Consider the following 25,160-nt stretch of genomic DNA (forward strand, 5'->3'; position numbering starts at 1 on the left):
TTTACATTCTCCAATCATATAATGCAATGAAAGTAAAAATAAATGGAGTTTGACTTCTGCCTTAAAAATACTAAATAACTTATATTTTAAAGGGTTTTGATGGATTTCATAATAAAGCTGATAATAAGGTAGTTGATTGGATATTATTTGAGGCCACGCTTTTTATTCCCAAAGACATCTTTAGCCAAGTTTGTATGTCTTAAATAATCAGAAATTCACATGTAGGGGCTTCCTGCATTGGAGAAAACAGCACGTCTAACAAATTTAAAGGTTTGTTTCAGCACATCAGTGCATCTATCTTTTCACAACCATCTGTTATCCGGCAGCACCATCTCTTACTTCCAGCCAAGCTTTCCACATGTGTGCAATTTACTGCCATTTCCACTAAGGGTAATAGAGCAATAAACCCTTTCAGCTCTCAAGTTTTAAAATAAAGAGCCTTTTATTGAGACTTTAAAAGGCATCATTATTAACATATTATACACAATAACTTTCTAAGTAATATATAATGTCCATTGCATTAGGATATTCATTTGCTCATTCAAATGGTAAAAGAGGTTCTCGTGAGGTCAATAGAATAGAGCTGAAAGTGTTCCTTGAGTAATCTTTCTGTTGTTTCATGTGTTGTTCTGTGGTCATGATGTCAACATCTTTTTCATCCCTAAGAAGAAGAAACGCTAGAGAGTCCAATGGCTGAGGAAGAGAAACCTGCCACTCTTCCTGAGAAAGAGTGTGGGGCTGCCAAGGCCTCAGACCAACCCAAGGGCCTCAGTGAGGGCCAAGTGGAGTCTAGTTCGGAGGCCCAAGTAGTTGCTGAAGAGAGTGCCCCCGCCGGGGCCGCACAGGAGAAAAGTGTAAAAGAGGTCACCGAGGTGTCTCCAGAAGTAAAAACCCCTTCTTCTGCCGGGGAAGGTGTGTCTTTCTTAGGATTTGCATGTGTTTTGTTGCAAATGGTCTCTTCAGCAGCTTACCAACCTGATGCCTTTCCTATGCCGGTCCATCGCTGGGTCTTCTCGTGATCCCAAGACCGCTGTTTTAGCCTTAATGAGCAGAGAGTGTGCTTGTGCAGGCGCTGTGTGGCAGCTTGGTTTTCCACTGCTGCAGCTGATTCCTGGTTTTACTTTGCCACGATACAATACGCTTTGCCGCCAGGCTGATGATGCTATGTGAGCTTTTTTCCGCCCCCTCTCATCTCAAATGTTTGCCAGTCACATTGCTAATACATGTATATTTTTATTTTTATTTGGGGGGGACAGCAATTCATATGCTTTTCTTTCGAATCGTAGAGTTGGATTTTGGCACATACAGGCTTAAGTGGTGGAATTGTTTTTGTTTGCAACCGCGGTGTGCTATATTTTTTTGTGCTTCGATGAATACTGGTTTGGTTTCCTTAAAAGCTCTTGCTGATGCTTCTCATATCATTTCGTTTTCATGGCAGCCAACCCTTTTGATCATCACGTCTCTTGAGTTTTCCTTCATCTAACCTTGATTAGAAAGTCCATCGACTATTTCTTTTCTATTATGACAACACAACACACACGTATATAAGGTAATAGTGATCCATACACTTGCTCCAAGAGAGGTGATTGAATTTTATTATTTTTCCCCAAATCTTTTCTAGATGATTGCATTTAAGCATGATGATCACAATGAAATAATTTTGATCATAAAATACAAATGAGACTCGGAAGTCTTTTGGAATGGTGAACAAATAAAAATTTAAAAGAGTCTTTTAATTTCTGTGAAGCATCTCTAAAGCCAGTACTGGTCAGCGCATCACCAGTTGGCCAGGTTCCAGGGAATAAGATCATGAACAAGGGGAGAAATATACTTTCATAGTTGACTCTCTTTAAAATTTGGTTACGGCGTGACTTCCCAGTATTAACACTGTAATTCAGATTTTCTTACTTCTGTCATACAGACTTAATAAGGATTAGGACCTAAGAATTTTGATATGTGGTGGAAATTGACTTGTCAATATTTAGGTCATATCATATAGAATCAATAGCAATTATTTCTTTGTATTATTGAAATTTAATCTCATGACTTTTAAAAATTTATGGTAGTAATCTTTCAATGCCCCTGAAATTGGCTCTGGCATTTGTTGGTCAAATTAACTGAAATTATTTAATGCATATTATTATAAAGTAATTGGCCTTCTGCCTCTGGTATGCCAATGCAATGAGAAAACAAAAGAAAAAGTTCAGTAGAAATCAAGTCTTTTCCATATTTAGATTGGTATATAGATTATTTTGTACTGTTAACATTACTTATTCAATATTCTTTAATCTGTAATATTTATTTGTAGAAAGCACATGAAATTTTTTTTCTACTACAGTATATATACATCACATACTATTTAGAGAAACCAAACAGACAAAGGAAAAAAAAAAGAGTAGTCAGAATATACTCTTACTACAATTAATTTCTGGATACATTAATTCACAATAGGAGTTCATTTTAGCAGTTGTACACATGTATCTCAGTCCTGACATTTTCATATTGATTTTTAAATGAGTAGCATGCTTGCATGTTTCATGGTTTTTCTTTATTCCCTACCATTCATTTGCCATTTCAAAATATAATTTTAAGCTTACTGCCTGAAAGCACTTGCCTATTATGTGTTTAAAAATCAACCCAATTACTTCAGGTGTACTTACAGCCTCGAAGATGGAGTTCCATGATGAACAGGAATTGACTCCCTCTCCAACCGAGCCATTAGACAAGAAGGAAAAGGAATCTGAGAAAGAAAGTAAGCCTGGTGAAGACCTTAAACATGCTGCCTTAGTTTCTCAGCCTGAGACAACTAAAATTTCCCCTGATAAAAAAGACATGCAAGGCGCAGAAGAAGAAAAAGAACCTCCTGCTCTCTTTGGCCATACTCTTGGTGCCAGCCTAGAAGACATGAAACAGAAGACAGAACCAAGCCTGGTGGTACCTGATATTGGCCTTCCTGCAGAGCCCCCAGCTACAAAAGAGCAAAAGGACTGGTTCATCCAAATGCCAATGGAAACAAAAAAGGACGAGTGGGGTTTAGTTGCTCCAATATCTCCTGGCCCTCTAACACCCATGAAGGAAAAAGATGTACTTGAGGATATCCCAAAATGGGAAGGGAAACAATTTGATTCTCCTATGCCAAGTCCCTTTCAGGGTGGAAGCTTTACTCTTCCTCTAGATGTCATGAAGAATGAAATTGTTGCAGAAGCATCACCCTTTGCCCCTGCCCTATTACAGCCAGACGACAAAAAATCTCTGGAAGAAACTGGTAGCCCAGCGACTGCCAAAGATAGTTCTAAAGTTGAAGAGCCCCATAAGGATCAACCTGACAAAATGGCAGAAGCACCAGCTTCAGAGACAATTACCTCACCCAAAGATTCTCACCTTTCAATCGTGGAAAAGCACATCCCAGAGAAAGTTTTAGGAGAAGAGAAAGGGGCAACGCAGCAAGAGAGTGTGCAGATAACAGAGACTCCCATCCTCAGTGGACAAGAATCTATACTTACTGAAAAGGAACCTCACCTAAAACTTGAAGAAAAAACAACCATTTCTGAAAAAGAAGCTATGCCAAAAGAGAGTGAACCCCTGAAATTGACAGATGAAGAAACTGGTGTAATTCAGCCTTCCACAGAGCACACTTACTCAAAAGAAGAACAGAAAGGCCAGGAGCCTCCCACAGATATATTAAAACAGGACTCATTCCCCATAAGTTTGGAGCAAGCAGTTACCGATTTAGCCATGACCTCTAAGACACTGGAAAAAGTCATGATCGAGCCAGCTGCACCAAGCGAAAAGAGTGCCACCCAGGAGCTTTTTGAAGAAAAAGTTGCTGACAAAGATAATAAGGTTGAAGAAGTTGGAGCTATACCCTCAGCTGAGCTTGACATGCCATTTTATGAAGATAAGTCAGGAATGTCCAAGTACTTTGAAACATCTGCCTTGAAAGAAGAAGTGACAAAAAGTACTCAGCCAGGCAGTGATTACTATGAGCTAAGTGACACAAGAGAAAGTGCCCAAGAGTCTTTTGATACCGTATCTCCCATGTATAAAAATGGCGACAAGGGACTTCCAGCAGAGAAAGAATCCCAACCCAGTGCTCCAGCACAGGAAGCAGGATATAGCACTCTCGCACAGAGTTATCCATCTGATTTACCTGAAGAACCCAGTTCTCCTCAAGAAAGAATGTTCACTATTGATCCAAAAGTGTATGGGGAAAAAAGGGATCTCCACAGTAAGAATAAGGATGATTTGACACTAAGCAGGAGTTTAGGACTTGGTGGTAGGTCTGCAATTGAACAAAGAAGCATGTCCATCAATTTGCCCATGTCTTGCCTGGATTCTATAGCCCTTGGATTTAACTTTGGCCGGGGCCATGATCTTTCTCCTCTGGCCTCTGATATTCTAACCAACACTAGTGGAAGTATGGACGAAGGAGATGATTACCTTCCAGCCACAACACCTGCAGTGGACAAGGCCCCTTGCTTCCCAACAGAAGGCAAAGAAGAAAAAGAACAGATAGAAGGAGAAAAAGCTACTGGAGAGGAAAGTACCCAAGTAGAGACAACATGTGAGTCGCCTTTCCTAGCCAAAGATTATTACAAAAATGGTACTGTCATGGCTCCTGACCTGCCTGAAATGCTAGATCTGGCGGGCACCAGGTCGAGATTAGCTTCCGTGAGTGCGGATGCCGAGGTTGCCAGGAGAAAATCCGTCCCATCAGAGACTGTGGTGGAGGAGAGTAGCACTGGCTTGCCCCCTGTCACTGATGAAAACCATGTCATTGTTAAAACTGACAGTCAGCTCGAAGATCTGGGCTACTGTGTTTTCAATAAGTACACAGTCCCACTCCCATCACCTGTTCAAGACACCGAGAACTTATCTGGGGAGAGTGGTTCCTTTTATGAAGGCACTGATGATAAAGTGAGAAGAGATTTGGCCACAGATCTTTCTTTGATTGAAGTCAAACTGGCTGCTGCCGGAAGAGTCAAAGATGAGTTCAGTGCCGAGAAAGAAGCAGCCCCACATATCTCTAGTGACAAATCAGGACTGAGTAAGGAGTTTGATCAGGAGAGGAAAGCTAACGATAAGCTGGATACAGTACTAGAGAAAAGTGAAGAGCAAGCTGATTCAAAAGAACATGCCAAGGAAACAGAAGAGGCTGAGGATAAAGTGGAACCTTTGGGATTAGCAGTAACCCACGAGCAAGCTTCAGCCAAAGAACCAACAGTATCAGAAGATGCCTCACCTCTCCTGGCTGAGAAAGAAGAGAAAGGTCTTAGTTCAGTGCCAGAGGTTGCTGAGGTAGAACCCTCCAAAAAAGCCGAACCAGAACTGGAATTTGCTGCAAAGAAAGCTGACCAGGGTCCATTAGATGTTAAAATCAGTGACTTTGGACAGATGGCCTCAGGGCTAAATGTAGAGGCTGGAAAGGCAGCAGAGCTTAAACTTGAAGCTACCCAGGACCTCATCACCTCCACAGCACCTCAGGAGGCAGATGCCTTTATGGGTGTTGAGTCTGGCCACGTGAAAGAAGGAACCAAAGTTAGTGAAACAGAGGTCAAGGAAAAGGTAGCCAAGCCTGACTTGGTGCACCAGGAGGCTGTAGACAAAGAAGAATCTTATGAGTCCAGCGGTGAGCATGAAAGCCTCACCATGGAATCCTTGAAAGCTGATGAGGGCAAGAAGGAAACTTCCCCAGAATCTTCTCTAATTCAAGATGAGATTGCTGTCAAATTGTCTGTGGAAGTCCCCTGTGCACCTGCTGTTTCAGAGGCTGATTTAGCTGCAGATGAGAGAGCTGATGTCCAGATGGAATTTATTCAGCTACCAAAAGAAGAAAGCAAAGAGACCCCAGATATATCTATCACGCCCTCCGATGTTACAGAGCCATTGCCTGAAGCCACTGGAGCTGAACCAGCAGAGGCTCAAAGCGAGGAAGAAGAGATAGAAGCCCGGGGAGAATATGATAAACTGCTCTTCCGCTCAGACACCCTTCAGATTACCGACCTAGGGGTCCCAGGTGTCAGGGAGGAATTTGTGGAGACCTGCCCAGGTGAACACAAAGGAGTAATTGAGTCCGTTGTAACCATCGAGGACGATTTCATCACTGTCGTGCAAACCACAACTGACGAAGGGGAGTCGGGGTCCCACAGCGTGCGTTTTGCAGCCCTGGAGCAGCCTGAGGTAGAAAGGAGACCGTCCCCTCGTGCCGAAGAAGAGCTTGAAGTAGAAGCGGCAGCTGAAGCCCAGGCTGAACCCAAGGATGGCTCCCCCGAGGCTCCAGCTTCCCCTGAGAGAGAAGAAGTTGCACTCTCAGAGTATAAAACAGAAACCTATGACGATTACAAAGACGAGACCACCATTGATGACTCCATCATGGATGCTGACAGCCTCTGGGTGGACACTCAAGGTGTGCCTTATTTTTTTTAAATTTCCTACTCCCAAATAAAATTCAGTGACCTAGTGGAATTTTTTTTTTCACTTTAAACATTTTTAAATGACCTTTCCCTCTTATGTTTTTGCATTTTGTTAAAGAGATGAAGAATTTTGTACATTTGTTACTAATGCTTTCGTTGTTGTTGTTGTCACGGTTTGCTTTGATCCGCAGATGATGATAGGAGCATCATGACAGAACAGTTAGAAACTATTCCTAAAGAGGAGAAAGCTGACAAGGAAGCTCGGAGACCATCTCTTGAGAAACATAGAAAAGAAAAGCCTTTTAAAACCGGGAGAGGCAGAATTTCCACTCCTGAAAGAAAAATAGCTAAAAAGGAACCTAGCACAGTCTCCAGAGATGAAGTGAGAAGGAAAAAAGGTTCATTTAACAATCACTTCTTTAAAAATGTTTTTGAAGTAATTCATTATTACTTGTTAGTAGAAGAAACTGCCTAACAGTGGTAACTAATTATTGATGAAATTTCGTTCGGGTTTGCTCCAAGTGTTTATTTTTTCCTGATGGTGTGCTTTTTGTGTTTTCTTATTCATAGCAGTTTATAAGAAGGCTGAACTTGCTAAAAAAACAGAAGTTCAGGCCCACTCTCCCTCCAGGAAATTCATTTTAAAACCTGCTATCAAATATACTAGACCAACTCATCTCTCCTGTGTTAAGCGGAAAACGACAGGTGACTGATCAATTCTGCAATGTGGCTGGCAAACATAGACATGTATTTTTTTTTTTTTTATCTCATTACTGTAGCAGCTTCATTTTGTTTTTCTTCCAAGAATCTCAGCAGTCATGAACAATTTCGCTATTAAGTGTCTTGTATCATTATTCTTTTTTTTTCCTCCCTGCAGAAGAGGTCATGACCATCTGTTTCTTTGTCATGCTCAGACTTAACAGTGATTGTATCTTGGCATTGTGCTCTAGTGTCACGTTCTGGGGATTCCTATTTTCATTCTGTGTGTTTGGTTAGACGATGGCGATGACTATAACCGTGGTATGCATTATCATTATTTTGCTTATTTACCTCCCTCATGCTTAAACCCATACATATTTGTCCTATTTTCTATATTGTTACTGCCAAATCTGTTACTGATGTTGATGAATTTACTGAGAACCACCAAGTGTGCATTTTGATTTTGAGATGGAAAGTGAAAAGCAAACCTAGAGTGAAATGATGGTTGAAAAATTACTTTGCTTTTGGATGGAAAAAAAAAAAAGCAAAAGGAAATGGTCTGGTAATTCCATCAGATTTTATTTTTCATATCCAAAATTAGCCAGGCTTTATGATGATATTGCATCTCTTAGCTGACATTTTTGTCCTTGGGATTTTCTTAAATGTGTTGGATCCAAACTGCTAGATTTCCATACATGATGTAGTATTCAAAATTTTAAGATAAAACTTCCTCCCTCCAAATATCTTAGAATTTAGGTTTATTTCTATTTTGCCATCTTCCTCTCATCCTGTCTTCTTCAAATATACTTGTTTTTTTACTGTTTAAAAAAGTAGTGAAGGAGTGAAATGTGCCACAAATCGTAATAAAAGCCTATGTATAATATTTATAATGCAAATTCTATTCCTAAATTTTAGTGCAAAGTATTATTTTAAATTTATAATTATATTGGATGCTCTTAATTTAGAATATATGTTATTTTAGCAATGGTTAAATGGCATACTTGTATTCTACAAAAGAAGGTATCGGATTACTAGGTCAGAAAGGAGTATTTCCTTTCCATTATACATGAGAAGTGCCTTTATTTAAATTTTCGGATGGCTTTAAAGGGTTAGGAGCAGCATTAACCCTTGTTAGAAAAAGAAAATCAAGGCAATTGATGGTGTTATGATAGCCACTAAAAATTTCAAATTTTTTTTAATTTGTGTTCTTCACATAGGAAATATCTGATATGCTTCTTTCAAGAACTAGTATATAAGGCAGGATTTGAAAGTAGAAGTCTTATAATTATGCAGAGACCTTGATGATGAAGGCTTAGAGTGAGGAGTTTCTCTAAATTAAGAGTTAGGTGTTAACATGACATCTCTAAATCTTATAGTACATCTTAGAACATTTTCATTAAACTTGGAATTTTTCCTCTAGTTAGAAAAATTCTTGCACAGGCAGAATCTCTTGGTTTGGGCATAAAAATCCTGTATGCTGCCTGAAAGGATGAAAAGTATATTAGGATTGTAAAATTTCAGAGGAAATGTCAAATGATTTGGTACAGCACCTACGTGTCATTGGCATTCAATTTGCCACATTGAGAGTAAATTGCCTTTTTAATTCCCTCATTAAAGGAAATGTAAGATCTTTGGACTAATTAGGATCTTCCCTTTTTTATTCAAATATTAAGATACTCAAACAGAAAGCATATACCATACTTGAGTGCTGTTGGCTTAAAGCAAAGTATATTTATCACAGAAATGTGAGCTATGTTATAGAAATAGTAAAGAGGCATAATTTATGCTGCTTCTTTAAAAAAAAATTAGTTTCAGAATCTGTGAATAATCTTACTAGCCAGTCCTAAATAGCATAGAACATATTGTAGACCATTATTATTTTTGTGTTAGAGCTGCATATGGCATAAGAAACCTTTTTGAAACTCATTCCAAGTGCTTATAAGGATAAGCGTTTTTTTTTTTTTCCTAAGGATTTCTCTCTTGTGAAAGTAAAGTTAGGTGGAAGTAAACACACAAGCTTGTGCCTTTTATGTTCCAAGCCCAGTTTTTAAATAGGGATAGTTTCCTAAATCACAAAGGATTGTATTCAATCATGAGAGATATTTAAGTCAAGTCAGGTAAGTTGTCAACAGAAATTATGCCAGCGATGGTGGAGTTTACAATTGAAACCAGAAGAATAAAACAGCAGCAAGAGAAACAACAGTAACAGATGTGGTAATAATTTCATACAGGAAGTGCATGTGTAGAACATGTCCTATTTTACTGAACTTAAAATTCCTCTCACGTTTTCTCTTCTTGACAAACTATTTTTCTTCCCTTCCCCTCCCATGTGGTGCATTTCGCGTCAAACAAGTGTGTCATTCATATTGTGAAATGAAGGGGTGCAGAGGGAGAAGGGTTGGCAGACCATGACAGTTTAGAATATAAAATGCAGAAGTATCTGTAGATAGGCCAGGGGCTGCATGAAGAAGGTTTGGGAATCCCTGTGCATATTCTTATATGATGCCGACTCTAAAAACCAAACACTCCCCTTTACCTTAAAGTCTGCAGCATTTGAAGTACTGTCCTGTGATTTCCATTGTAAAGGATCTATCCTCATATATAATAGTAATTTAAGGATACATTGGTAACAGAAAATTATTTGGTGTGCTTACCTGTGCTTTAGTAAACGCTGGGTTATAGTATTTAGCACATGCTGCAGTGGGAGCCACACACTGTAATGTTGTTATTATTCAGGTTTCTTCAGTAACTGAATATGAGTCTCAATACAAACAAAATTCACTTTGCATTAGTCTGGTGACACAACTGAATATCCAAAAGGTATTAAAAATGCATTTATGTGGTTTTTAGCCATTAAGTTTGGGGTTATTTATGTCTTTTCTTTCAACAGCAGCAGCTGGTGAATCAGCTCAGGCTCCCAGCGTATTTAAACAGGCAAAGGACAAAGTCTCTGTGAGTAAAGTGACTTTTCTCATTCTTCATTTAAAGTTCCCTTTGGTAATAGTGGCAATGTTTTAATCATTTTGAATATAATTTAAACTTGAGATGTTCACTCTTTTAAATCATTTTAAATGGTTCACTCACCCAGAATGATTCTCGATGGCATTCGAGCATGTCCTAATGTCTTCTGGAATGTGACAGTGGTTGGTGAGGGCAGGGTGGGAATGTAGGCTGCCTGTTTGTTAGTAAGACAAAAACATGAAACAACACAATGACCTGGCAAAAATCGAGGAGCCCAGGTTACTTACTTTTTATAGAATCAAGGTAAACCATTTGTAAGCAACACTAAACTATATTTTACCAATATTCATTGTTGTTTTTACAAAATAAGAGTGTGAGAAAATTTAACAATGTGGATAAGCAAAGTAAGTAAAAATATATTATAGTTCCGTTATGTAAAGATAACTGTAGTTGCCATTTTGATGAAAAATCCTAATTTTTTTTTCTACGCATTTATAGGGTTTAATAACAAAGGTGGAAACACTATTGGTTTTCTTTCTTTCTTTCTTTTTTTTTTGGTCTTTTTAGGGCCACACCTGCAGCATATGGAGGTTCCCAGGCTGAGGTCTAATCAGAGGTACAGCTGCCAGCCTACACCACAGCCACAGCAATGCCAGATCCTTGACCCACTGATCGAGGCCAGGAACTGAACCTGCAACTTCATGGTTCCTAGTCGGATTCGTTTCCACAGCACCACAATGGGAACTCCTGGTTTTCTTAATTAACAGATTTCCACATCATTAAACATGCTCATACATCATTTTAATGATTATATAATATTGGATTTTATTTTTTGCAGTGATATACTTAACCAGTTTCCTCTTATTAGACATTCAAACTAATTTTCTGTTATTTTAGCACTATTACTGTAGAAACCTTGGTGGCTAAATCTGTGAACATATCCACATGCATTTCCTTAGGATAATTTTTTAGTAGCAAAATCATTGTTTCAAAAAGGAAGTCCATATTTAAAGTTTTTGCTTGATACTGTTGAATTCTCCTCCAGAAAGGTTCTACTGACTTACACAACCTCCAACTGTATGTAAACATACCTGTGTTCGTTATTATCACCTCATGTTCCTATACTATTTTATATTTGCCAAGTTATGTAGATGGAACATTCTGTTGTTTTAATTTGGTTTGTATTAATGATGTTTAGCATCCATATTTATAAATCTTTTGTATTTCTTGTTTTGCAGATTTTATTTTTATAATACCAATCATGTTTTTTAAACTTTCAAAAGACCTAAGCCGACATGAAATATTTTACTTTTTTTCAATGAAAGAAAAAAATGAAAAAACTTCTACTGAAATCTTAAAATTACAACAAATAATTTGAATGATTTCAATTACATTAATATTAATACATTAACATAGTAATGTATTACAATAATCTGGGTCTTAGCCATCATATATGATATGATATCATAATTCTTTGATAGCATTCTAACAACTAATCAAATGTTAGACTTCCACTTTTTATTTATTGTGAAAAATAGGAATTTATTTTCAGTGACAGCCAAACCTTTTATATCATCTGGAACCCAAGGGGCTTTATGTTGATTAAAAATTATATGCATATTTGATTTTTATATAAATGTTTTCAGACATATTCCTGAACACATGGCAAGCCATAGAATCCATTTTTTGTTTCAGTAATTTTAGTCTTTATTTTGGCCACACTGTTTATTTCAAGATGTGTATCTCTTTACCTTCTGATGTGGACCTAGTAAGTTGAATTAGTTAAGTGCAGGGTTATGAAACAGACCAGGTCCAGTTTTGAACATTTACTAACAGTAAGATCTTCTTCCTGTGTCTTAATTTTCCAAAAATAAGGGGAGAGTAAAAATTCCTTTGTGACAAGCAAGTTGTGAATATTAACTATAGTAAGTTTATAAATCAGTACACTATAGTTCTTAGGGCATAGTATATTCAATAAACAGTAATAGTTACTATTATTTAAAAAGTGGAAGTCTTTAGGAGCAGATATAGAAAGTAAGTCTGAGCTTTCTCCTGGTTAGAAAAATAATTTGTAAAAAAAAAAAAAAAAAAAGAAAAGAAAGAAAGAAAAGAAAAAAATAATTTGTAAGTGTACATTGTTTGAGAAACCTTTAGGAAATTTTCAAGTCCCTTGGCCTTCAACTAACTCAAAAAGAATTAGCATTCAGTGCTTACATTTAGGACAGAAAACTTTATACCTCTGACCCAAAACTAATTTTTTTTTCCTGAATGCCCATCTCATTCTTCTGAAGAAGGGAGATTAGACCACTATGTTCTTTCTATTTCTCATTTAATATCCTTTTCCCCTTGTAACCTCATCTTCTTCCCATAAGTTTTCTCAATCCTCAAGATTAACTCTTATTTGTCTGATAGTTAATACATCCATCAGAACAGTTTTCTTTCATTTTTTAATTAATCTTTATTGTGAACCTAACCTATAATCTTTCATTTCATTTGGGTTTTTTTGTTTGTTGTTTGTTCACTTTATTTTGTTTTTGTTTTTAGCAAGAGATTGGTAGATACTTATGCTTCTGTTGAACTGGCCACAGAGGTTAAAATTTGAGATAAAACTCTTGGTTTCAATTGCTATTTTTGATAACAGCTGAATAATATCAATCATTTGAAGTTAAAGCTCTCCTTGGCTTTATCATACTTGTCTATATTTTTAACAGTCTTCCATGAGACACGTGGTGTTGCCAGCATAGCTTTCTCCAAAAGTTGCATATATACAGCTCCAACCCACATGCGCCTGCACTTATCAACAACCTTCCCAGGGATTATCAACACCTGTAAAATAAGTCTTATGATTTTTATGGGCAATCTATTCAGTTCTGACTCATTTTTAGACTTTACAGCACTTCATACAAACTGTGGCCTATGCATAAGAATGTTACTTGGTATAACTTGGTCTCTGACATGCAATTTACTCATAAAATGAACTCGTTACATAGAACATCTGCAATTTTTGATGAAATCAGTGTAGATAATCTGAAAGTACATTTTCTCAACTTAAAAGAAATATTTCCCATTCTTAGACCGTAAATATACTTTGTTCTAATGTTCTTGAAGTGTGATCAAAATATTGATTATATATACCATTTAAAGGATGTGTTTATTAAAGGAACAGTTCCAACAGTCTCTCAAGATATTTTCCAAATATGGTAATCCATAAGACTTATGGGTTAACCGGAGACCTTATACATAGAATTTATAAGTAAAGTAATATTTTCATTTATGTTCTCATTATATGAGTATCCTTAAGTTAGCTCCAGTTAAAAAGAGGTATTCAATGGAAATCTCTTGTTCTCACATAAATGTACATCTCTGTCATTGATTATAACCATTTATCATGTGTTCTTGTTAAAAGTAGACATTTAATTTCTTATATGTTTATGTTCTTTTTTAATTTTCCTTTTATTTCATAGTTTGGTTTATTTTGTGCTTCTGTTTGTTTTCTTTCATGGCTAGACTTCTACCTTGTCAAAGATTCCTGCCTTACAGGGTAGCACAAAGTCCCCAAGAAGCAGCTCAGCCTGCCCTAATACGACTAAAAGGGCCACATTTTCTGACAGTTTATTAACACAGCCCACCTCGGCGGGCTCCACAGGCCGTTTGCCCTACTCAGAATCAGGGAACAAGGTAAGGCAGCAAGTCAATCAAAAGTACAGAAAGGAATATCATTTGGGAGAAGGTAATAGAACACAATTCAGTAAATGTGTAACAGCAACTTTCAGTTCTAAAGTGTTTGACATATAAACAGTAGACCTTATTAAAAACAATGTTTCAAAACAGTATAATCATTAAAAAATAAAAAATGTCTTTTTCTAAGATATACAGTGGATAATTATTTATTTGATAGTTAATAAACTTATTAATTTCAAATATGAAATATATATAGCATTTCATATGGCAATGTTATATATCAAACTGTATACTCTAACAATAACAAATCACATTATATATAATATAATAGACAATTTGGGTGCAGCATCAGACATATTAGGATTTAATACTAATTCTGCTACCTCCCAACTCAGTGAACTTGGAAAATATATAAACTGATGAAGCCTGTTTATGGGGCTCCAAAAATGCATATCTCATTTTTTGGAAAAAATTAAATCATAAATGGATGTAAAGTGCTTAGCATGCCTGTCGCATATGTGCACTGTTTATAACTGTGGACATTGCTAAATATTATGCATGCAGTGCCCTTCTGCCGGTCCTTTCTGATTAATACATGATCATGCTTTCATGATGAAATGATGAAGATTTCTCAGTAAAATTATTAATTACATGAAGACTACTGAAGTACATTATTTTTATCCATGTTATCATTTCAAATTTGAATTTCACAATCCAGTTTTAGCACTAACTCTGAAATAGCATATTTTTATAAAACATCTGGGCGAATCTGAACATTGAATTTTGAAGCAGAAATGTTTATAAGTATACGTGAAATTCAGTAGGGTGGAGGAGAAGAAATTTGTCTATCAGTCAGCACAGGAGGAAAATTAACCTGAGCAATCTAATCATCTTGTATAACTAAAGCGAAGATTCACCAGAACCAACCTCGTTTCGCTTCCCCCAATCAGGATGGAGTAACCAAGAGCCCAGAAAAGCGCTCTTCTCTGCCGAGACCGTCCTCCATTCTCCCTCCTCGCCGAGGTGTGTCAGGAGACAGAGATGAGAATTCCTTCTCTCTCAACAGTTCTATCTCCTCTTCAGCACGGCGGACCACGAGTAGGTTCATTTTGGTTTGGCTTCCTTTTTAATCATTAAAAAAAAAAAAAAAAAAAAAAAAAAAAAAATTGCAGAAGTGGAATAGCTTATGATGTACTTTATTTAGCATTTTCAAATAAAACATGCATTAAAGACAGATAATTCCTTGGTTGCCTAGTGGTTCAGGATCTGTTGTTGTCACTGTTGTGAGTGGGGTTCGTTCCTTGCCCAGGAACTTCTGCATGTCATGGGCATGGGAAAAATAAAAAAAAACAAAAAACAACAAAAAAAAACAGATTGTCTTAAGAATGAGAAACCTGTTCTATCAATGGGTCCAAACAACTGTTTGAATGAAAACAACTGATGGAGGAAATGAGTACACACCACCTTATTACCCATTAAATAGGATTGAAGTGAAGTCATTTTCACAGTATATTTTTCTCCTTTTTCAAATTTAAAATAAAAGAGAAAGTTTGAAAGAATTAATTAGTAGAGAAAATTAATAGGGATTTTTAAAATACATACCTGTATAAACTTAACCTTCATTAGAATTTCAAGTCCTAAAATCTAACTAGAAAATCAACAATCACAATATCTTAAAAAAAAAAAAAAAAACAACAATCAAAATCAAGACTCCTGCTCAACTTGTGAAGAATTTGCATTCCAGTGAGTTTGTAAGCATAGCACATTGTGTGCAATAGCTTTGATTTCTTTTGATTTCATAATGTATTGGTTGGCAATTGTCACAGTTTATGTAGAGTATGTAAATGTTCCAATCATTACCCACTTATGTGTTGTGTTGCTACCAAGACTATCTAGTAAGTCAAATTATTTTCAAAAATGTGCTTTATCACCACAAAAATAGCTACCATTTATTGATCACATATAGATGCTAAAATCTTAAACATATTTTTGAATCAGTTTAATTAACCATGCTGATCGTTAAGTATTAAGAATCTCATTAAATCTACTGATGAGAAAACTAACCTTTCAGAGACAGCAACCTGCACAGCTAGGAAGTGGTTGAACTTGGTTTTCAGCCCCCTGATAAATTCATAACCTGTCCTCTTAATGTCTTTTCTCTATTTATTTGGAAGAAAGAGTTCAAGAGACCTGTTCTGTAGAAGTACTTGGAGAACAATGTTCTTGTCATTTAAAAACTGTTAAAAAAAAAATGGTAGAAACATTTGGAGAATAGCATCTCTGTCATTGAAAATACATAACAAAGTGGTGAAAATTGCGACCACTATCACATTACAGTTGATTTCACCGCTTATTTTTTGAATATTTAATAGTAATTACTCCATTTCAAATGTAACTATTTTGTATGACACTTAAATAGTATTGTTTTTGTTTGTTTGACTACAATGAATGTGTTCATTATAATTAGAGCAATTGTGCCTCCAACTATTTGGATTCATGAAGCATTTAACTTTCTTTGAAATACATGCTAGGAACCCTTTGAAATCACTAAAAGTGTTTCTCACCTTAACATATACAAAGTATTCAAATGGACTAGCAAAGACATTTAGGTGTTAGTCATCTCCAGAGAAAATAATTTAACTCCCAATATTGGGCTTCAGTAATAACACTGTGTTGAGATAACCAAGTGCTCCCCAAAGGCACACCTGGAATTATGCCTGTATTGGTTGCTATGGAAGCAAAATGGTGCTTTTCTCACATAAATCCACGTTTTTGAGCCACTGTGCTTTGCCTTTTAAAATGGATTTGTATACAAATTGCTTTTTTATGTTCTGAGCCAATTCTATTTTGACTTTCTAACTTTATTACGTTCAGAAGCATATGGCACTGTATTATTTGGTAATGAACATAACTGATGTTCTGATCATCTGAGGACTTAGTCTATTTTATATGTACCTAGCAATAGCTAAAAGACACAGGGACAATTACCAGAACAAGCAGTTTGTCTCCTCCCATTTGCCTCTCATCTCCATCACTGCACACAGGAATGAATGTTCTAGCATTTTGTACAGCTATTGAAAAGATTTGAAAGAAACTATTCTGCCTGAAGTTCACTTAGCCCAAGAGAAAGGAAAAACATTGTCATTGAGTTGACGAGATAAATAAGAATGATAGTGTAATAGAGTAACTTAAATGTGTTTTCAATTATTTCAGTAACTTAATCTTTTTGTTTCGGAATAAATAGGCAACACTCAGATTTGTCATTTTTGATGACTAGAACATAATTTATTACAATAAAAATTGGCCATATCTATTGAACAGCAGTGGTAAGAGCTTTTTAATACTTTTATTTTTCTCATTCTCCAGATATAACACAAAACCTTCTTCCTTTTTACTTTTTCAAAGCTTAAAGCCATTCTCTAGGGGTATAGAAATAATTCCTACTTTTTAAAAAATATTGCTTTTAGTAAATTTTGTTATGTACATCCAGAATATTGCCTCAACTCAGTCTCCATGAAGTAAAAACTACTTCAGCACACTTAGATAAATTCTGAGTTAAATTTGTACAATTAAAAAAGAAAATATGTTGCAGTCCCACTGTGTTCAGCCTCCATAAATGACACCAGTGCCAAGTATAGCAGCAGATAACGTAGAGATAATCCCTCCCCCCAAAAATGAGCTATTCAAAAGTGATGAAGTGATGGAGAATACATTTGAGGAAGCAATAAGGTATCTGAAGAAATAATGTATTTTGGAACATAGTCACTGACTCAAACCAACATCAAAACCTTGGCCCATAAACAAATTTTGTAGCCAGGAAACTACAAAAAGCCAAGTTGAATGTGGTCGTGTGAGCCTGGACTTGAAATGTCATTTTTGTGGAAAACAAACAAAAAAATCGCTGATTTGTCACTTTACTCTTCTCACATCCCATTTCATATTGTTAGCTGAAGAGTCTACCGATGTTTCACCCTTCTGCTAAAAGACCAGAAGGACCCAGGGCAACTTTCACTTGATACATGGAAATTGTTCATTGAAAGAGGAAGTAAGATTGTCCTGTTTCTCCAGGAAACTGAGCCTAGACCAATGGGTATATTTACTGTGTCTACAGACTACAGAGATCTAAGAAGCACTCTCGAGCTCACTCTTTGTAAATATTTAAGCAATGATTAATTGTACCCCTTCTGAGGAAGAACTTTCTGCACTGATGATTAATTATATCAGTTGGCTCTTAGATCCTTTTTACTTCATTGATTTTAAAATTAATGAGTTATACCATCCGTAAGATCCCTAGAAGATTCATTGATTTTACAAAGAATACATGGTCAGTATTAAAAAATAAAAATCATGCCCTTCTATAAAAGATTTTTAAAAGTAAAAGAATTTGTATAATAAATGCAAACAATGTAAATCAGTGTTCTATTATTTGAATCAATGTATTAAAATATTTTTAAGAGTTAAGAGAAAGTTCAACAAATATTAAGAAGCTAAATGTCGTATCTGGCTTAGAAAATAATATCACCTGGGTAAATGAGCTTTAATGCCCTCATTGTTAAATTAGAAATACTGAGAGCTGCCTCTATTTTGTGTATATTTGGTTATCAAATGTTTGGTGTTCACAAAAATGCTTCAAAATCTGTAAGGTATGTATTCTTACTTATGTATTTATTCCTTTTTTAAAAGCATTTGAAATAGCATTTAAACTCATTTAAAAGGATAAAAGACAATGTGAGAAAAACCTAAAACGGGAAAATGAGGGGAAAGGCGTTCAGTGATAAAGTGAGGTTAACATCAAGTTGAGGTAAAGAAGCGCATCTCATTATACCTTGTATAATTGACAGCGAGGGTTTATTGATTTGACTCCAAACTGCAAACAATAATGGAAATATAGGAGAAAACACAATCTGGCACAAGGTTCACTGTGAATATATTGTTAAAACGTCCTACTTTTCTAAGAAAAGAAATAGATTTTTTTTTTTTTTGTAGTAAGAGCTAAGACAAATTTTCTTATAAAAAAATGCATGCTAATATAACTGGGTACAAAATTCACTGTGCATAAAATGTTACATACATCCCATTTCTAAGGAGAGAACTAGACTTTTTCTTTATTGAGCACTAAATAGTTTTCTGCACAGGCCAAAAGTATGTGATCTAACTATACAGTTTTATTTTGTATATCCACCTGGATCTCAGAATGAACTTACTACGCAAAAGAACAGGGGGTCTGCCTATTATTCAAGGAATCTTCAGTAAATGTGAGCTCACAAAGAACATTAAGTGCAGTCTCTTTTTCCAACTAAAAGCAGATCTGTGTGTGTTAAGGATCACATAAGCAAAAAATACTTATTGGTACATGTATGGTGAGAACTAACAGTAAATCAGGAAAACCCAAGTATTTTCTTCCGGTTGATAGCAATGCATGTTCGAAAGAAGGTCACCAGTTTATGAGCCTAAAAATAGGAGGTTCTCACCTCTTAGAGCATTGTTGTAATCCATAAATATTCTAAATGCTTTAGAAATTTAATGAGTCATGAGTTCTAACAATGGACAGGAAGAGGGATGTCTCAAGGAGAACTTTCTAACACTGTGGGTCTTGGTTTGGTTTTGTTTGTTAACATAGGGTCAGAGCCAATTCGCAGAGCAGGAAAAAGTGGCACTTCAACACCCACTACTCCTGGCTCCACCGCCATTACTCCTGGCACCCCACCAAGCTATTCTTCACGCACACCAGGCACTCCTGGAACCCCTAGCTACCCCAGGACCCCACATACACCAGGAACCCCCAAGTCTGCCATCTTGGTGCCCAGTGAGAAGAAAGTGGCCATTATTCGTACACCTCCAAAATCTCCTGCTACTCCCAAGCAGCTTCGGCTTATTAACCAACCACTGCCAGACCTGAAGAATGTCAAATCCAAAATCGGTTCAACAGACAACATCAAATATCAGCCTAAAGGGGGACAGGTAAGAATCATGTGAACGCACAGATTTGCTGCCAAAGTAAAATCCCGTTAATTATGTTGCCATCCTGATGTCATAGGCTAATGGTTCTTAAATCAAAAGGGAGATGGAGGTTTTAAAGAGTTACTGGTTATGATTTATTGCTAAGAGTTTGGATCTACCTGAGAAAGATAGCTTATAAAATATGGTAGATCTATGTCATGTCCATTCCTTCTGGTTATTATTAGACAAAAATTGATTTAACTGTGGAGGAGAATCTTTCAGTCGATTGCCTAATGGATCTTTTCTGAAGGTATCTCTGTTGCCTTGTGTATCTTAAGAAATTAAAGTTATATTTCTAATGTGAATTTGAATGATTTTGGATCCTGACTGTGAGCTCATTTGACTATTTTTAGTGATTCCACTTTTATCTCCATCCTTCTCCCCAAGGATTTCCTGTGACATCTTCTACCATTTCCTCATGTTCATTGTAAATCAGAGCATGGCTCCCAAGTTTTTTTTCTGGCTGCTATTACCTAAATATTGAAAAGGACTGATATTCATGTTGATAGTTAATAGACAGTTCTGCATGCTTCCATTAGAACTTCTCTTTAAGATTAATTTATTTTATAGGGTTATTAGTAAAACTCTATTAACTCTTAATTTCAGCTTCAGAGCAAACATGCACATTTTTCCCAGCTAGAGGGCTTTGAGCCCTACCTTAACCTGAATCTTGCTTTTACATTGTATGCTTGGACAAAGCAATTAGCCTGGACGGAGAGAATACACATACCACTTAATGTTTCCCTTGTGATACTGATAAACCCATAGTTTGACTTTTATTGTAAAAGATGAAACACCTGTGTCTGAGTGAAAGACGCGAGAAAGCAATGATTTCCTTTCACGTTAACAAACTTGTAATGCCCTTTCAATATACCAAAAAAGCCTCTCTTTTTAACCTCAGTATTTTTTTTCTTCCACTCCTTTTCTGCTCCTGATTTCTGGTGTCCTGTCTCATGCCAAAGGGAAAGTATTTTCAGAAGGTTTAGAAGAGATGTCTTGCCAAAACATGAAGCTGTCAAAGACTCCTACTCAGTGTTGAAATAAAAATTTAATATTACTTTTCCCTTTAGCAACACACTTCTTTCCTTTCTCACTATGATTCTGTTCAAGAGGTACAAAGAGTTAAGAAAAATCAACCAAAGAAAAGAGGAAGGACTCAATTTGCCCTTTTCAGATCAACTGTAACATTCTATAATAATATAGTCACAGAAAAATGCTTTTTCATAGAAAAATATTCTCTGAAGTTTAAGCCTATAATTAACAAAAATCTCATACTTTTGCTTTTATCATAGTTTTGCACATCCAATAGAAAGAAATATTTTGAGCCCTTTGGAAATATCCAAATGTCTTATTTTTATATGTATACATAAATAATTGAAAGGAGTAGGTTGAATAACATCAATTTAGACCAATTTGAATGTTTATCATTTTAGCTTTTTCTGACCTACCCATTTAATTATGTATATTTAAAATCAATTCTCTTTTTATAAATATCCCAGCATACTGGTATTCTCCTTAAGTAAATATGAGATTTACTTGCTTATCTTCTGGAAAATATTGATGCTTAAGAGAATGTTTCTTCTTAGACTCATGAGGAAAGATTAATTACCTCAAAGATATTTTATTAAAGCTAAAAAAGTAATGATTATTGATATAATTTGATAGTATATGATTTTATTCAAAGGACTCTTCGAGGTAGAAAGACGAAAACTGCTAAAATCATTAAGTTAAACCAGCCCCCAAATATGAAGATTTATTTGCTTTCTCTTTCTACTTCTTTATGCTATCTGGCTGTGAATGTTTCCATGTCTAATTTTAATTGACTTCTGTATTTGTTAATTCATAAAATTGATATAAAAATGTCTTATTCTTTCGAGTTGAACTAAGACTGCCCTGGAGATTATGGTAATTAAGGGCTAATAAAGACATATGACACAAAAATTACAGAAAGAACAAAAATAACCTCAAAATCACCATGTCATTTGAAGAAAACCTCTTGTTCCATCAGGCAAGTATTAACCTGATGCAAAATTATCCTGTTACAGTTCAGATGACTTGGAAAAAAATCTATAACAGTGGAGTTATAAAGTAACTTTTGTTGGAGAAGCAGGGGGTTTCCTCACCAAGATAAGAAATAGGTGAAAGGAAGATATTTGCCTTCCTTCTATTTTTTGATAGATGGTATTAATGCTTTTAAATTTGAGAGAAAAATGAATTGTGAAATTGAGATACACTACAGTAGATCTGTCTTTGTAGGAAAAATGTCTCACTCAACACTTCAACAGTATCCTCCTAAAAGTCTCCTTGTAGTGTATGTTCTCAAATACAGGGAATGAGAAGAGGTTCTTTCTTTGCACATGTTAAACTTAAGATTTTGACTGGGTTTTAAAGGCTCAACTTTAAAAAATGACTAAAAAAAACTTTCATGTTAAAGCTTCCTAGAAATTATCAAGATGATATGCTATAAGACTCTAGTTATCTGATTGAGAATTTATAAATGCACCCTGTTAGGGAAATTGAAGCCAATGGCATGTTGTCCCCAATTGTAAATTGTATATACTAGAGATTTTTGAATGGACAGTGGCCAACCTGGAATCATTGACGAGAACAGGACAATAGCAATACCTTCTGTAGAAACCAAGTTTTGTGCTAGACATATGTCGTCTATAGTTATCGAGAAAAATAGTCACACAACTCTTGTTAGTGAAGATGATAGATGTAACCTCAATTCAACTAATTTGAACCATTACACACTCTATTGTCATAAAATTCAGAGTGGTTTGCATGTATATAATTTAATTTTAAAAACTCTATTAGTGTTGTTTTAAGTCTCCTTGTAGTGTATGTTCTCAAATGCAGGGAATGAGAAGAGGTTCTGAGCAATCACTAAGAATGGGGAGAGGAAATGTATAATGAAAGATATACATGTCTCGAGAATTCAACAGCTTTCCGAATTGGGAAGCTTTATTATTTGCCCCAATTTGACCATTTATCGCTCTTCCATATGTATAAGTTTTGTACTTATGACTGTTATCTCTTCTGTTAAAGTCCAGTTTCCTATTGGCAAAGAGGCTCAGCTTAGGCCTTGGTTCAGTGAGGCAAATTAATGCCTAATGGGAAAGATAAACTAGCTGGAGATATGAGGAGCTTTACAGAAGCAATAAAGTTAATCTTTTCAGCTAAAATATAAATTCATTCTACTGGAAAGAACATATGCAATCTTGGATTCACTAATTAGTACACTTGGTTAATTTAACTCAAGGCATAGGTAAGGCTATCTTATTAAGTGTATTTAATTTGAAACTATCTAAATGTACTTAGCTCCCTAATCTACATTAAATCTAATTTTTAGAATAAATAGTGTTAACTTTTTAAGAACTCTGCTGCTTGATTTAAACAAAGGTAGGAAAATAAACCATTTCTCCAAACATGTGCCATAAAAAATTTAAGCATCATCTCAATGAATAGTACTTTTTCTATCTACGGATCAGATTTTGTAGAGGGACGTTGATTAATGTAGAATACTCCTACATGTTTTGACAAGTTTCTTGTTTTTTCTCCATCAGCTTTATAAAGATCAGTACACAAAGCACAATTTTTGTACCCTTACGATAATTGAAAGTTACTGATGAGGCAGTTTCACAGAGGCTATTTTCACTTACACCTCATTGGAAAGGGTAGTTCAGTAGACTCTGATCTCTTCAAGGCCATGTCTATGGATTTGATTGATTGCCTTGTGAGTTTTGTACTTCTGCTTTACTCATGGATCTGTCAGTCACTTTTAAGACAGTGGTGCCACAGGTGGTGGCATCCTCTAACAAGTCACTCCTGTTCACAGAAAGAACAGGACTCATCTTTTATATGTGAAATCTTGTAGAATTTGTAAGCCTACTATGTTCCCAGTGTTGCCCTAGCATCTTTTTTAAAAATTTACTTAGATAAATCCATTAGACTAGAACCTATGAAATGTATCGTTACATTCTAGATATAAAGAAGTCTAATTTCTATCTCTCAGGTATATATGGATCCATTGAATTAAGGAACATTGGAGGTCAAAGATACTCAGCTCCTTATAGCCCAACTTTCACATTTTCACAGATAAGAAACGTCCTCACATTATCCACATCTCGCATGTGGCATTTCTAATATCATCCTTTAATGGCTGACCTACAAGGTCAGGTTCTATAATTTTGTATGTAATGAATAATCACTTGTCTACAAAATATACGATTTTCTATACCTTAGTCTTTTGTTTGCTTTAACTTTTGTTATACAACACTAAAATGGTAATTTAATGTAATACTCCCTTCCATGCCAAGAGTTTATCACATTAGGATTGAAATTTGAAGTTTCTGAACTTTTAAATATTTATATGAAATAATTTAGTGTAAATAATATGTTAATATACTATTGAAAATTTGGGACCATTAAATTTGTTGCATTTTTTCATACTTTTGTATTCACCTATGATAGATTATTTTTATAATAATTCTAAAAAAATCAAGCTTTAAAATATAGCTAGCTTTCAAATTTCTGTAGATAATACCAAGAATCAATAATGAAATAATTAATTTTAAAATCAACTTTGGGAGTTCCCGTCGTGGCGCAGTGGTTAACGAATCCAACTAGGAACCATGAGGTTGCGGGTTCAATCCCTGCCCTTGCTCAGTGGGTTAATGATCCGGCGTTGCTGTGAGCTGTGGTGTAGGTCGCAGACACGGCTCGGATCCTGCGTTGCAGTGGCTCTGGTGTAGGCTGGCAGCTACAGCTCCGATTGGACCCCTAGCCTGGGAACCTCCATGTGCCGAGGGAGCAGCCCAAGAAATGGCAAAAAAGACAAAATAAAATAAAATAAAAGTAAAATAAAATAAACTTTGGCATCTTTAAAGTAACATGACAAGCTGTCTTCTTTTTCCTCAATTCCGGGAACTCAAAGTTGTACATTCATTGACTCAATCACTTATTCAACAGGTACTCAGATATTGAGTACCTTTTATGTCCCATATGGTGTTCTAGGTACTGAGAATATAAAAGTGAACAAAACACACAAATTCCTGAAATTCTGACCTTCATGGAATTCACATTCTAGGAGGAAAGTAAGACAAAAAAAATTATATTTTTCCCAATTTAATTTTATTGGAGTATAGTTGATATACAATGTTGTATTAGTTTCAGGTTTTTTGAATAAAGATTTTAAGGGAGTGAAGGAGTAAGCCCTCTGGATAAGTGGAGAAGAATATTTCAGGCAGACAAAACCACATATGCAAAGGCCCTGAGCCAGAAGCAGGCCTGGCAAGTTCTAGGAACAGCAAGACATCAGTGTGGTTGATGCCACATAGATCTTTGAGAATAGAAAGTTCACATTTAGTTATAATTTTTAAACATTCCTACATCTGTTCAAATAAT

At 35.7% G+C, this 25,160-nt stretch overlaps 1 protein-coding gene across 50 annotated transcripts in view; it reads left to right on the plus strand.

The window, feature by feature from the left end:
• Positions 1-25,160, plus strand: part of MAP2 (microtubule associated protein 2) — a 300,883-nt gene that overhangs the window by 257,329 nt on the left and 18,394 nt on the right. For 9 of the 50 annotated variants that reach the window (XM_021074986.2, XM_084998926.1, XM_084998919.1 and 6 more), the window contains 8 exons: positions 667-912; positions 2,651-6,406; positions 6,605-6,811; positions 6,984-7,118; positions 10,003-10,064; positions 13,581-13,751; positions 14,705-14,852; positions 19,375-19,715. In XM_021074986.2, the coding sequence (XP_020930645.2) occupies positions 667-912; positions 2,651-6,406; positions 6,605-6,811; positions 6,984-7,118; positions 10,003-10,064; positions 13,581-13,751; positions 14,705-14,852; positions 19,375-19,715 (5,066 nt within the window). The remainder of the gene's footprint in view (positions 1-666; positions 913-2,650; positions 6,407-6,604; positions 6,812-6,983; positions 7,119-10,002; positions 10,065-13,580; positions 13,752-14,704; positions 14,853-19,374; positions 19,716-25,160) is intronic. The other 41 variants (XM_084998917.1, XM_084998923.1, XM_084998920.1 and 38 more) reach the window with 14 other exon arrangements.

The sequence above is a fragment of the Sus scrofa genome, chromosome 15 (assembly GCF_054392235.1).
Source record: "Sus scrofa isolate SSC_HxYL_T2T_F1_AM1 chromosome 15, Sscrofa_HxYL_maternal_Yorkshire_Landrace_v2.0, whole genome shotgun sequence".
Taxonomy (NCBI): Eukaryota; Metazoa; Chordata; class Mammalia; order Artiodactyla; family Suidae; genus Sus; species Sus scrofa.